The sequence below is a fragment of the Paralichthys olivaceus genome, chromosome 10, assembly GCF_024713975.1.
Source record: "Paralichthys olivaceus isolate ysfri-2021 chromosome 10, ASM2471397v2, whole genome shotgun sequence".
NCBI classification, from domain to species: Eukaryota; Metazoa; Chordata; class Actinopteri; order Pleuronectiformes; family Paralichthyidae; genus Paralichthys; species Paralichthys olivaceus.
In genome coordinates, this window is record NC_091102.1 from 14,763,790 (window position 1) to 14,778,954 (window position 15,165).

General features: G+C 40.3%; 1 protein-coding gene across 1 annotated transcript; it reads right to left on the bottom strand.

Moving 5' to 3' along the window:
• Positions 1 to 3,576: 3,576 nt before the first annotated feature.
• Positions 3,577 to 14,780, bottom strand: LOC109631431 (zinc finger protein 654). The gene is made up of 12 exons (XM_020090194.2): positions 14,587 to 14,780; positions 12,330 to 12,475; positions 11,758 to 11,839; positions 11,335 to 11,470; positions 10,872 to 11,074; positions 10,447 to 10,583; positions 10,061 to 10,202; positions 9,655 to 9,939; positions 8,381 to 9,550; positions 6,992 to 7,782; positions 5,106 to 6,154; positions 3,577 to 4,991 (listed from the first exon to the last, which is right to left on the bottom strand). Exons 1-12 carry the CDS (start codon positions 14,764 to 14,766, stop codon positions 4,987 to 4,989), a joined length of 4,326 nt encoding a protein of 1,441 aa, XP_019945753.2. The 5' UTR covers positions 14,767 to 14,780; the 3' UTR covers positions 3,577 to 4,986.
• Between the last annotated feature and the right edge of the window lie 385 nt (positions 14,781 to 15,165).

Consider the following 15,165-nt stretch of genomic DNA (forward strand, 5'->3'; position numbering starts at 1 on the left):
TGCAACACCATATTTCATTGTGCAAGCATTCTGCTGTTTAATATGACTGGACAGGATGGCTACCATATTCTAATATAATGCCTCCCCCTTGTGGCCAGCAAAGAGACTGCAGACTTTCCAGCTGGTTGTTCTTGAGATTCACAAATATATTTAAATAATAATAATAATACACTTTATTTACATAGCATTTTACATAACATAAATTGCAGACTATATAATAAAATAAATTAATGGGACGTGCGTCACCTCGGTCTTATAGGAATGGAAAGCATCACAGTCAGTGAGTCTGTTAGTTAGTTCCTTTAGTTTGTGACACATAGTTCCTTCTGTCTATGTATCAAACTTGCTGTTGTGAGGATGGTGTTGTATGTCTATTCTGAAAACCAGGGAAGAAGGATCCCACTTTTATTCCAACCTATTATCACCAGTAATAGGAAGACGTTGCAGTTCCAGCTTAACACACAGCTGTAGTGGAGCTCACTCTGAAACCCATGGTAGCTGCTGTGTTTTTACCTGTCTGTCAGTGAGGAGCTCAACTAAGATGAAGCTGCGTTAGTTATATAAACTCTTTTACTTTGGCCCTGGAAAGGTCATCTCACTCTTACTGCAGAGATACCACACCTTAGGAATAACTCAGAGGTTGGCAAGTGTTTTCCCCCTGAACCAGCCGTTATTACCAACGATAATGAACACATTTTGTGTCAAATGTTTTCACAACGTATAGCACATATAGGCTAACAATAGCAGAGTGTACATGTAGGCTTGTGAGGTGCTACATTCACTGAACCGTAGCACCAGAGCACACAAACAACTGCTGCAGTATAACTGTAACACTCCCCAGGGACATCATTGAAAGCACCAGGTAACAAGGCAGTTTTGCACAACCTTAAAGAATGTTTGCTCTACTCAGGGGTTCAATTTGTCTCATATGCCACACTGTATAGTATCTAAAGACCAGATATTATACTGTATATGCTTTTAAAAACATATACACTATATTTTATTTTCTCTAATGGCATGTGGCACATTGTATTTGCTTTAAATCAATGCTATAAATGTGTGTTTTCCAATTTCTTTTCTTTTATGCCATTGTTTGTGTTTTCTTGTGTTTTCTTATTTACCATTTTTTCGTCCTCTTCAAACACCCTGCAGGAATTGACAGGCAGATAAACTCCATCCCTAATTACCACGCAGACAAGGTTGGATGAGATTGACCCTCCTTTTATGTAGTAACTGGTGGTGGAGTAAAACTGACAAAAAAAACATACAGTCAGAAAAGTATCCAAATTCTTACCATGTTAAAATAAAGTAAGTATTAAGTAGCACATAACAGAGACTATATACATAACACACATTGCAAATAAGTGCAAATCTACCATAGGACAAACAAATACTATGTATTTATATATAAATAAACAGATAAGGATAGATAAGCATGACATTGCTAAAAAATATCCTGCACATCCATCTCTGAAAGCATGTGGCTACATTAACACACTGTGTGTATGTTTATCTGCTCGCAAACAATCTCTGACCTGCAATAAAATACATATAAATGAATGAATTACAAACTCAACGCTTACGTTTACATACCAACGATGCTTTCAAATGTTCGAACAGCTGGACAATAGAAACGCTTTTCCACTGCTCAGTCACCTACTGATGATGTCATCAATGAGAGACATCCAACCAATGAAGACTGTCTCCTCTGTGGGCTGGGCAGACTTCGAAGATATAGATAAAGCCCCACCCATTTTGGCTCCACATTGAGCAGCAGGCCTGTGCAGGTGAAGATATTCTGTCTAAATACAGAAGCTGGTAAAACTACCTGCAACCTTCCATTTCCAGCCAAAGAGCCAATCACTGAAGGGTAACGTAACATTACTGTTGGCTAATATCTTTTCAGTAGCACAGACCGGTGAACAGTTAACACTATGTTTAGCGTTAAATGGTTTCTTGCATGTTTTATAATGATTTAGTCCTTGTTGTCTGATATATTGCTGTTCAGTTATTCAGAGACATTCAGCCCCATTCAGAACTCTATAAACAATGTGAGGAATTTAATTTAGATGGACTGTTTGTAAAGATTCATCCTCCTTTATATTAATCAAATGACTTTTTTCAATAAAAGTCACTCTTTTACAAACACATTCACAATTTTATAAATATCTTAAATGCTTCTGTACTAATAAAATGAGTATTAACCTTATCCTTAAAATATAACCAACGTACAGGAGAATATTGTAATAGTTCTACATGTAAAAACAGAGCTCAACCCATTCCTGAAAATATTTTGATGAGGAATTTCAATGCATGTTAATTAGTGAGGTCATTCATCATCAAACGAGTGGAAATTAACCAAACAAACAGAACGAAAACTTGGACCATTGAAGAGGTGTTTGATCCAGCTCTTATATGACTGTGAACTGACTTCAGTGAACTGACTTCATTCTTAGACGTTTTCTTCTGCAGTGGTGATGAGGCATATTGTGCGGCCCTGTGTTGTTGTATTTGTTACTGAATGAATGTTGCAACTAACAAGCTAATCTGTGCTTCTCTAAGCATGTTGCTCTGCTCAGACAGTTTCCTCTTGAAATGTCTCTGCAACACTCTCTTCTCACAGGTTTACTAATGATTCCATCATTTGTTCTACTTGAAGCTCTTGAATATATGAAACATTTTAACCATCTCTCTCTCTCTTCCTCTCAGCTGCAGAGCTCTCTCTGCTCCTACGGGAGATGATTCTGAAACTTTTCTCTGAGCATCTCTCTGCCGCCGGCAAGGTAATGACCTTGTTGACTGTGGAGGGATCCTGACTCACTGAGTGTTTTCATCTGTAAATGTTTTGTAACTGCGAGATTTATGTTTGAATCTGTGGAATGTAATGTGTAAAAAGGAAAATAGCTGAACACAGATTGGATTTTTTCCACGCTGGCAACCAGTGGCCAGAGGCATCATGGTTCCATCCGTCTGTCCATCCTCTGTCCACTAATGCATTTTGGGTCCGTATCCCTCATAATCCAATTCCTTTCTACGCAATGTTGAGCTACAATAAAGTCTATACTGAGTCAGTCTCAGTTAGGTTTGATGTAAGGCCTCCAGGTCCCTTTTTGCCTATAAGGCCCCTAACGTCCCTTTAAACCCTTCTGACTGCTAATTCTATGACTAAATGGATCTCCATGAAACTTGGTGTAAGGATGGGACCAAGAAAGATCTCAAGTTTTGACATCGATATGGATAAAGGGATGGATCCAGTTAATTTTTTTTCACTTTCTCTAATATTTTGAGATTGGGCAATTTTACCAATTTTGCAATGGGAATAATAAGAGAATCTTAATGAAATCTGAGGCATATTTAGGGAACTGGTATTTAATTATTTATGTAATTTAGTGCAGCTTGATTGAATTTAAGGAGACTGTTGAGCTTTCATCGAGGTATGCCAGAGTACTAGTAATGAGTACTAGTTACATGTTAAAAAAGAACTTCAAAATTGTCTTTGGCAGTTCATGAACATGAATAATAAGCAACCAAAAACATTCTAAACTATGATATGGACTATGATCCACAACAACAGACTTCAGATTTAGCTTTTGTTTATTCAAACAAATGTAATCACCTTTTCTTTAAGAAAAATAGATGAGGAGTCATTACCTGTACAAATCCAATCTATTCACATTTTTACATATAAATAAGCAGGTTTAAGTGCACATTCCCATAAAAACATTACATAAAAAAGTTATCAAACAGATCAACCTTCTCATAAGTATATACACAACTGAGGACAGGTCTCATATATTCTACATGATGAAATACATGATCGTTAAGAAAAACTTTGAAATTCAAAGCAAACTGGTGCTGTGTCACCGTTTCAATGTTTATCTTCACCTACAGTCTTACACTGACTCAGTCTTGGCACTAATATAATTGTGAATAGAGAATTATTGTGACAGTACGAAGGCAGATTTACATGGTTTCGGATATTTTGATCAGGGCGAGTCAATGTTGAAATGCCGTGATCAAAAGACAATTGAACAAAGGTAAACACTGTTGTGCCTTGCTACAAACAAGCAACAGCTCACACACACACACACACACACACACACACACACACACACACACACACACACACACACACACACACACACACACACACTGGAAACACTGGATGTTTTTCATTCACTCTCTCTACAAAGAATTCAAGAGTGGCATGATTCATCTGGAAGACTGTACATTTAAAACAGAGAGAGTAACATACACTCTCTGTTTACCAAACAATGTAGTTGCTTATAACTTTTGATAAAGACGAAGAAATAAGACAGGCAGACTGGGACTTCTAATTTATCCTGTATTGTAATTGATTACTGACCTAAACACGTGTCTGCTACAAATGCAAAAGCATTTAAATTCATCCATACAGCCAGCTTGGCTTCTTTTGAACTATTTGGGAAAACTGAATGAAATGGATATTTTGATGAACAAGCAGGTTTACAAACCTATTTCTGAACCACATACTGCATCATGTGGTACTATTACTTTACAGCAGTATGTTAGGTCCAGAAAAGCTCTGTTATAGCTTTGCTTGTTATAGTTATTATTGTGTACTTTTACTCTGTCCTGGGCTGTATTTGGTTTCTCAGTTACCACACATTTTCCAGAGTAACTAGAAGAAAAAAGTCATAATTTCTTTTAAAATGTGAATAATTTTTCAAGGGTTTGATTGATTTATCACTGATTTGACAGAAAAGGAATATTCAAAACTGATTACAACTGTTAAAATTATTGCTTAAGAAGATTTATGAATAAGCAAATTCCTCCAAATAACCGTTTTGGCACATATCCTGCCTGTGTTAACACACAGCTGTCCATGAATGAAATACTGTATCTGAGAATTAAGAAAAGCTTCCAGTGTTGATCTATGTTCAAGGTTTGCCCTGAGCCAGGTGACAGAGTATAATGGTCATTCCAGCTTCAGCTCCTCTTCACGCACTAACCTAAAAATAGGAACAAAACAAGAAAGACAATTAACCAATGATTTAAAGAAGAAAGAATTATTCGTATCATAATGACTTCTTATATTTCATAATTAGTGATTCAAGTATACTTACTTTCATCGTCTGAATCGAAGCCAAATAGTGCAGAGCAGGTGTTAAGAGCTTGGTGTTTCTTCAGTTCCTCTATGGTGCTGAAGGAGGACAAACATTTATCACAGCGATGTCTGATCTTGTGCTCAGGGACCACGTTGTCCACCTTCTGCTCCTTCTCCAGCTGGAGCTCCTTCTTCTTCTTATTGTTCCAGTAGACATTTTTCATCAGAGCAACCTCCTCGGTGGCCCTCCTCTTGCGCATCGAGAGCACAGACTCATCCAGGTAGGTGGAGGGTGGCGGCCGGATGAAGGGGGCTTTGACGAATGTGGCGTAGGACGGATCCTCTGGTTTGAAGGTTTTGTGCTCGGTGATGTGCGGCTCTCCCAGTTTCTGCTGGACTCCCTCAGCCAAAGTGGACAAATCCTCAAGGTCTCGGACATTTAGAGGGTCCACCTTGACTGGCGTTCTTTTTCGGACCTTCTTAGGTGGAGTGGTTGCATCTGTTCCAGCGTGGGAACCTGCCACATTCTCAACTCCATTAAAGGTGGCTGTGTTGTCATCATGACTGACTGTTTTCTCTGTAAGATTATGTGATTTCGACAGGTCTTCACTGCTGTTTGGAAGATTTGCTTCACAATCCTGCTTCTCAACTTGGCTCATTTCATGGAGATCCTCAACATGCGAGTCATCAACGTGATCTGGGGTGGGACTCTCCCTCTGCCCCTTTTTATTCTGCAGCCACAACTCCTCAACCTTCACCCTCTGCTTCCATGGAGCTTCAGAATTTTGCTTTATCTGCCTGTCAGCCTTTAACTCCAACTCCTCTCTTTGAGGAGCTGGGATGTAGTGTCTCCATTCGTGGTCGTAGAGGCCCTGAAAGCTGGAGAAGAGCTTGTCACAGTCTGTGAAGGGACATTGGGGTCTGAAGGGCTGGTGGGTGTTCACATGGTCCTTCAGTTCTTGCTGCGTCAAGAAACGTTGGTTACACTCTAGATGGTAGCAGAAGTGTTGCAGAGGACTATCATGGAGTTTCATGTGGTCCTTATAATTCTGGAGAAACTGCATCTGCCTGTTGAAGCAAAGCACAGTCAACATAACAAAACACACTGTGTGTAGTAAAGAACATTTAGCAGCAGACTGAAGAATTAAAACAATGTATAAAAGAATGGTGAAATTTAAAGATCCAGTTTTTTGTACAATCGGGAGCATATTTTAGATTTCTTTACAGTTTGAGACTGTTCTAGAAATTAGCAAGTCAAGATGGTTAACACTGTATTGTTTATGAACTTCTAACTTATCATCGGCCCATTGTTCAGACCTGGTATTAACATCAATCCGGAGAGATCTAAGCTTGACTGTTAACACCTGACAAGCTCAGAGGATATCAGCTGAGTAGGAGGTCCTTTAAACGTGGCCAAGGATTCATTTGCATTCACACAGCTAAAGGAATGTGAGTCTTAACAGGGTCATAACAACTGTAATTGGCAGATAAAGCAAGTGCACTTGTACATGTTGATTGTGAGGCCCTTATAAACATGACTTCAATTTACAAACCATCACTGATGCTTTTGCTTGGTCAAACAAACACTTAAACCCAAACACAGCTCAAACTTATATTTAAGATGAAAGCCTTTAATCTCTACGGCAGCAGCATCATCCTCAATGTTTTTCAAAGGTATCAGTTGCTAATTGATTAATTACCTAATGAATTTTGGGATTTAGGTTCCAGATTTAGAATGAGGACTGTCTAAGTGGCCATCTATGTCATAAATCAATACTGTTTGCCATAATGAACAAGACATCCAGGTACAGGTAAACATTTTAGCTGGTAGTGCACACACAGTCATTCATCACTTTAGAGTCTTGATAAGTTTGAGTGTGATGCCTGATATACTGAACATCTTACCTGAGGCAGAGGGTACACTTGTGCTTGGCCCAAATAAAAGTCTTCTCCAGCACGTCCTCTTCCTTTATGTGGCATTTGAGAGCGTGCTTCGTCAGTGTGGTGCTGACCTTCAAAAATACTCGATCACAAGACACTGACGGGCACAGGTGATATGTGATGTCCACACCATAGCCATTTTCTCCTGCTGGTTTCTTCTCCCCCTCATCTACCCCATCCCTCTCAATCACAGACGGATCTTGTACGATCACCAGGCCATCTTTAATGATGACCTGCTCATCCTTGAAATCTATCCGTTTGAAAATATTTGCATTAGGGTTCTTGCACTTTTTGTGAAGCACGGACGTCTTTTTGATGAGGGTGCGGAGGTTTCTGATGATTCGATCTTCCCTCTTGAGACTGGAAACTTTTATTTTGCTCCCAGTTTTCCGTTCAGGAATTTCCTCATCAGAAATGTGAGACTGAATTTCATTCTGAGGCTGGTTCTGATGTTCTGCATTTTCTGCTACTCCATTAGCAGCTGGAGTGTCCTTGGTGGAGGGCTCCTTATCAGTGGGTTTTTCTTTGCACATTTCATCAAAGTGGTCCAGAACATGCTTTTTGGCAAAAGGGAACTGTTTAAAGCGTTTTCCACAGAGTATACATCTAAGCTTCCGTCTCTTGAGGTGTGAGAGAGCATGCCTCATAACATTCAAGCCTTTATAGTCTTTACGGCAGATGGTGCAGTGGTGTGCCAAATGAGCGTATTGTTGAGTACGGAGCATTCTGTCCCTCCATGTTCTCTTGGTTTTCACCTGGAGAAAAGACAAAGACACAAACAACTGAAATTAGTGCTGTAAATCACGGAAAAAGCCAAGAGAATTTCAAATAAAGTTAACAAAAAAAGGCAGAAGGATTTTTCAGACATGAACTCTAGAAAACTCTGGAAGATTGAGTCCAAAAATGAAAAAAACATAACCAGGTGACATTGAAGACACCGACAAAGATGTCTGGAGAGTTTATGGTGATAAGAGACCACACTGGTGTCTGTGTGTTGTGAACAGAATCGTGTGATCTCTGTGGCAGTTAATGTCACTTCCTGCCTCTGTCTGCTGCACCCAGCTGCTCCATCTCTTGCTTGAATGTGTGAAAGAAAAGTAGTAAACTCTGTGGCCAATTCTCAGGATTTTACCTGCAAGTCATGTTTCAAAACAGCTTCTGATATTAGCATTCTCTTATACAGCCCCTCTGTGAAATTTCATGAAAACACAGATTTCAAGCCATGTCTGAATACAGCGATGTAGAATTATTTTTGAAACACTGTACTCAATGTGTGAAAACATGAAACCGTTGCATTGTCAAATTTCTTGGTGACAATTTACAAAATACAATAAAAGACAACAAACAAATAACCTTGGGTTTTGAAACTTGTTCTTCCACTGGGGGTTGGGGCTCCTCTTCTGCATCACCATGTGTCTCATCTGGCGCTGAGGATTCTTCAGGTTGCAGTTTTTCACTGTCAGGCTTTCTGGAGTTAAGGGAGTAGCTGTGCAGCAGATCCACTGGACAATCCAGTAACTCTAAGAGTGGTCCATCGAGCTCAGGATCAGCTTCGACGGCAGAGCTGGAAGCTTGAGTCTCACAAGGAGGACCTTCGTTGAGCTTTAAACCAAGCCGTGTTTGAGATTCCTCTTGGATTTGTTCAGTTAGACTATTCACACAGACCACGTCAGTGTCTTGCACAAGTCTATTTCCCTTTACCATCTCAAGATGATTCTCTTCGTTTTCACTTTTTTGTTCAAGTTCATTCACCAGATGTGGCATTTCCCGCTCTGTGTCAGTTTTCTCTTCAAAACCAGATCTGTCCACAGTTAGGAATATTTCATTATCAGGGTAAGAGAGTTCATATTTCATTAAAGGCTTCCGACCTCGTTTCTTCCCTTTAACTTTGACCATTATCTCTTTAACAGTCTGTACCTGCTCCAGCCTTGGAATACCTTGCAACCATCTTTTCTTCTGGCCTTTTCTTTTCAAAATTTGGCTCTTCACACAGCGAGACAAATACTCTCTTTTGCGGTTGAGAGGGAACTTTGCAGAAGCAGAGTTTTCCTTGTCAGTGTGATTGCGTCTTAGTGAATACATGGGCTTATTGCCCAAAGAGGTGGATTGGAGATTGTATTTGAACTCTGGATCATCACGAGGGTCTGCTTCATCATCAGACACAGAATGTTTTCTCTTTCGTTGCCTTCTCCTCCATTTTCTCCTCTTCAAGGGAACCTTATCTGTTGGAGGAACACACTTTTCTTCCTGTATATCTACAATCTGCTTTTCTGGAAGGTCTTGGCTCACAACTGTAGCACTGAAAACTGTAGCTTCAGCGCACTGGCACAAACTGAAATCTTGACAACATGAGTCATTTGAACAATTTGTTGACAGCTCTTCACTGTATTCCCTTTCTTCTTCTTTCATCTCATTCATAACAGCAGCCTTCATGACCTTGTCACTTATCAGCTCCAAGCAATGGGTCCTGAGGGTCAGGAGGTTCCAGAACTCAGGGTCAAAACACAAGCGCTCCTTCAGCATCTGGAAAACAAAAATGTGAAACAATGTTAGGCACAAATCAAAAAGCTTATATCACCAATATATCATCAGAGGTTAGACACATCCATCCGTTTACCCCCTCATACCTGTAGAATATGGAAACGGACGTTGGTTCGGACAGGGGCGTTGCTTGGATGCGGCTCCTGGTCTGGGTGCATATAAAGCAGGCAGACGGTTCTGTAAGCCTCCAGGCTGCGCTCTTGACAGAAGACGAGCAGAGCACAAGCTCGACAGATCTCCAGGTCATGAGGCAGAAGGAAGGCGATGGTCTTGCAGACCAGAGAGCAGGTCACAGAGTCAGCCTGCATGTCACACAGCTGCAAGGTCCTTGCACAAAGCTCCACACAGACCTGGATCCCTTCACTACCCACCTGTTGGAAAGTTACGAACATTTCAGGTGCAAGCTTCAGACAATGTACAGAATATTTTTTAATCTGTTTTTCCTGAGGAGCACAATGTGGGAAAAAATGATGAGGTGGAGTCTTGTCGCACCTCTGTGGTGACCAGTTTGATGAAAGGGAAGATGGCTCTGACATTGGTAGCAGAGGAAGCCAACTTTAGGCACTCAGCCAGGAAGCCTTGTCTGGACGGATGGGCCCGAAGGTGCAGCCTACTCCAGATGAACACCAGGTCCCTGCAGGGACGCAGTAGAGGATCAGTCAAACATATAATTTAGTTATATTTTCATTAAACAGCAAATATATATACCGTATATACAAAGGGATACAGAACCAACTTAAGAAATCAATGTATGTATGCTGCCAACCACTCCCCTTACATACACATATAACCAATTTTACAGAATTACACATTCAACTATAAATACTGAGGAGATATTTCAGTGTATATTTGTGTGACGTAGTTGTCTGAATACTTACCAGATGTAATACATGTCTCCATTGTGTAGATGCTGGGTGAGGAAAGCTTTACACAGTGACAACAGGAGCTCATCCTTTTCCACACTCTCTGTGTTGCAGATGATCTCCACTGCATCACGGCCGTCTATCTCTGCCATCTGAGGAGGAAGATTTGTAGAGGTGCATGCATGAAAAAAATAAATACTTAGTAAAACTAAATGCATTTTAATCAATGAAGAATATGAGTAACATGTATTATCAATATATTACAATATTATTATTTAAACATAGAAACAGAATGTCTTTTTCATAATGATCATTGGCAGGTGTAATCATGTATCTCAGCCTCTGATATCTTGAGGGACAAACACATTAATGTATGCTTCCCCCTTCTTTTTCTATACTGCTGATCTTCTTGTTGAACTGTGCTGCTCTTCTTTTCTCACCTCCTTGTGAAGATGTTCGTGTAATGAGGCCTTGTAGAGACAGGTCAGGTAGGCCTGATGGAAGAATAGATGCTTTCCAGCCTCACGATTCTCCAGGCAGCTTTTAGCCAGGGCCATCGCTTCTTGCAGTCGTTCACAGGCCTGCAGGTACCGAACCCGGAGCTCCAAGAACACCGGCAACTCTGAACCCAAGAATTCATCAACTGCATGGGAGGAAATTACACGTGTTAATATAAATGATCTGAGGGTATTTCCATACAAATTGGGCTAGGGGTCATCTGCAGTGCCTAATCAATATATATCAGTTGGCTGATAATATCAGTTGGCTGATAATATCAGCCGATGTAAGCCTATATTTATGTTTGCTGATATGTTTGCTATATTCTTGGGGGTGGAATGCAATACGTAACAAGGCAGAGCTCTATGTGTTCATCTCAGCTGTTTAATGTGATTATGAGCCTACCCTCTGTTGTTGGCAAGTCTGCCTCCTTCAGGATTCTTTGCAGCACTGGATTCTCCCATGGGCCTCCTGCTTTGATGGTCTGCTTCACTTGCTGAAAGTAGCCATTCCTGTGCCTTAGGAGCTGAAAGTGACACTCCTGCAAACAGCGGTAAAAATGGTTTACTAAGATTTCCTTTGTGCATCATTGTCTAGATCCTTGATACAATCAATACAATCAGTACAGTTGCAGAGGCAAATTTTGAAGTTTTTATTTTAATAATAAAGCATTAGTTTGAAACTGAATGTTGTAGGGGTTTTGGCTGTTAGCTAAAGTCAATCAACACTGAGAAAAGCTTGCTGAGGACAGCTACAGCAGATACTTGTAGAAGTATTTTGTGTGTACAACAGAATCAACAATGTTCACAGTGGGTCCGTTTTTCTCACCTGAAAGGAATCAAGGATGTCTTTTAAAGGAGCTTCCACAAATTCTTCTTTGCTGAAAAACAGCATTAGTTCAAAGAAGCTCCTGCAAGACAAACAGAAAAAAACTGTTTGTCAAAAACACCTCAAGGTAAAGCTGTTTTCAGACATGAACTCAAACAATAAAAATTGGGTCTAAACATTTACAGGCCTTTTACATGTGAATAATACAGCAGCAGGTTGTCCGGGTCAAATGTGTTCACAGCAGGAACATGTTCAAAACATTCAGGCGAGGGGTGGTGCTAGGGTAGAGCATGCAGGAGGCAGGACATAACCTATAACTTCTGGAAATCCTGTGTTTCCCAGCATATTCACACACGTGTCTGCCCTATCGTCAAAAGCCCCTGAATCTTGTTGTTGTTCCAAGTTCACATCTTTGTCGACTTCTTCTACACTTATGCCACGTCTTTTTAATCCTGAGATATTTGTTTTCTTTTTGTTTTTTTCATTTTTAAGTTCAATACATGCTAGACACATCATTAACACATAACCAATCTGTTCATCACAAAATGAAAGTTTCCAAGTAAATGACTTACAAGGCCAGACTACTGAGGACATAGTAGATGTGCTGGCAGTCATCAGGGAAGGCAGCAGTGGCTTTGGTGAAACTGCTGAGCGCTGTCCGCAGCAGCTTCAGCTGGGGAAGAGGAACTTGCCATTGCCCCGTGTAGTCCTCAACCAGCTGTGAAGCAAAAACATGGAACACAAAGACAAAATACAAGAGAGCTCATCATTCATAGTATTACACCCAAACACTAAAAATGTTTTTTTTATCTTTTAGGAATTGGCTGCAGTTGGTCACCACAGAATGGCACTTGAAGTGGCTACTCTTAATTTGTTTCTGCCTGTGGTTTCTTGCACGGAGCATGTGGTAATGATGGTCACTTGCCAAGAGCTTCAACCATTGTTGTGTTTGCAAACAAGGAGCGGCAATATTTTGTCAGGGCAGACTGGATGCTAAAATGACTTATCATACAATAGTGATGAAATATGCCAGTCAGGCTAAGTTTAGCTGGTTACGTTCTGACTTCAGTAGAAGAAATTAAGTGATAGAAATCGCAAATCAAAAGTCCAGACTGGTGCTGCTTTCCTGTGCTGGAGACAGCTCGAGGTGAAGAAAGGAATGAAATCGTATAAAAACTTGCAATGTTTCTTCTAGACTTGTAAAACATTAAACACCTGTAAGTGCTAATGATACACTTATAACATTACATACAGATATATGAATGGGTGGATAGACAGAACAAACTTAAGGGCCATTTTGGATCTTTAAGCTACACTCAGAAACTCATTATGCCAAAGAGAGAACATGTTGTAGAAACTAAGATAATCCTTGTTCCCAAAAAGGTAGAAATATTTCACCATCCAGAATGGAAGAGGGTTTCAGGCCTCTCTCCTACTGGATGCTTGACGTGAGCTTCAGGTATGTTTACAAATGCAGGGTCCATAAACCGCTCATGGGAGTCAGAGAACCTTCATAGTCTTCCTCCACAGTTTCTCCACAGTGTATTGTGGCTTATTTAATTAACTCTCAATATAGTTTTATTCCATACCTATCAGATTATTATTTTATAGTTCTTCTCACTAGATGTTGACAACTGTCTCGATGTGTCTGCACACAAAAAATTTGTAAGTCATAGTCATAACACAGCAGGGTTCTAACCCACCAAGTTTGTCTGTAATCACAAATGTCTGAAATGCATCAGGTTTGTTTAGTCTTGCTGTTCTTAACATGCATTTTCACTTTGCTGACTGCCACATGCTTTGCATTTTTTACGACAGGGTCTGAGCTATGACATGACTTGCTCTATTTACATTTATTTTATTGGACTTTTCAACCATCTGGTTGTCAAAACACAACACTAATAACTACATTCAACATCACAAAATACACTAAAGCAGCAGATCTACATCACATTACCATGGTGTGATAAAGGACACAAAAACAGCGAGGTCAGGAGCTATTTGATGACAACCTGAGCGTACCCCACCTTTGCTGTACATTAAGCATATGCTGGGTTACTTAACAGATTAAGGGAATCTATGTGCTTGAATATAAAATTGCGGTTTAAGTTAGGGGAGGAATGGATTTCCACATTTTCATTAATGTCTGCCCTGAATCCTTGGTGAATTGTTTCAAGCTTAATGTGTTTTACACTATTTCACCCACTTACAGTGTGATGGTGGTTTGACAGTTTTCTAAATACCCATCTCTAAGCGTTGTGCCACACAAGGCATCAATCCTTTTGAGTTTTGAAATGGACGTTTACACATAGATCACATTGAACATGCGTTTCTTAATAACGATGGGTTCGAAACCCAGCTCATTGCTTTATTTATTATTTGTTGCTATGAGTTAATACTGTTTTAAAATGAGCATTTCTGTCGCAGGGGGTTAACGTGTAAATAGAGTTGTCCGATTTTTAACGTGAGGTTTGACGACCACGATTTTGTTGAAACTGACGAAAGTTAACATGATCACCAGATAAACTGAAGACCGACAATTAGCTTAGCTCAACGGACCTGCTAAAAAAAGCTATGCATTATCAAATATCAGCTAGAGCTAATATAAGAGTTAGTTCTTGAACTCACTTACACCAGGTTTACGACTCTGTACATTCTGCTGACCATCGCTGTTGTGTTTCAGGTGGGCTATGGCTCACTCTGAGCTAGCTACACAAGTGCATTAATAAAGCTAGTCTAGCGGCTAATGCTAGCTAGCGAAGCTAGCAGCGTTAGCTATAAACAGACACCGTGTGGGTAGACCACGCAGCGAAATGGAGTCTAACATACCTCACAAAACTCAGAGCAATAGTCTTTGCTGTTCAGAGTCGACTCGTCGCTGCAGTGTCTGTCACACAACGAGTCCAGAGCTGATTGAAGTCCGTCTGTTTCCAAATCACTTTCGCTGTCCGCCATACTGGCTGCTGCTACCAGCGCATAGTCACAGTTGCCAGGTTTGTATGATTGCATCCTCCTATCGCCCTCAACAACACACACCAACCTGGCAACCCGGGACTGTCATTACAAGCGCACTGACCCTCCTTTTATCCCGGGATCAATCTGATGTCATTCAGTGTTTAACGCCTCTAAATTAATGGTTCACAGGTTGTCTCCTCTTCACATATGACGACCTTTCTTAATTAGATGGGGACAAAAACATAAAGATAGTGTCATTAAGATATCATTGTGTTTTCACCCTCACTTTACACGCCAAGAAATGTGCAGATAATCATCTAGGACAGTTCTGGTGGCAATATTTCACTGCAGATTACGTGTAGATATTCTTGACTTTTTATCATTTTCATGCTCTTGTCTTTGACTGTTTTATCTGCAAATTCAGTAGCAGTAAACATAACCTCCTTGGTGGAG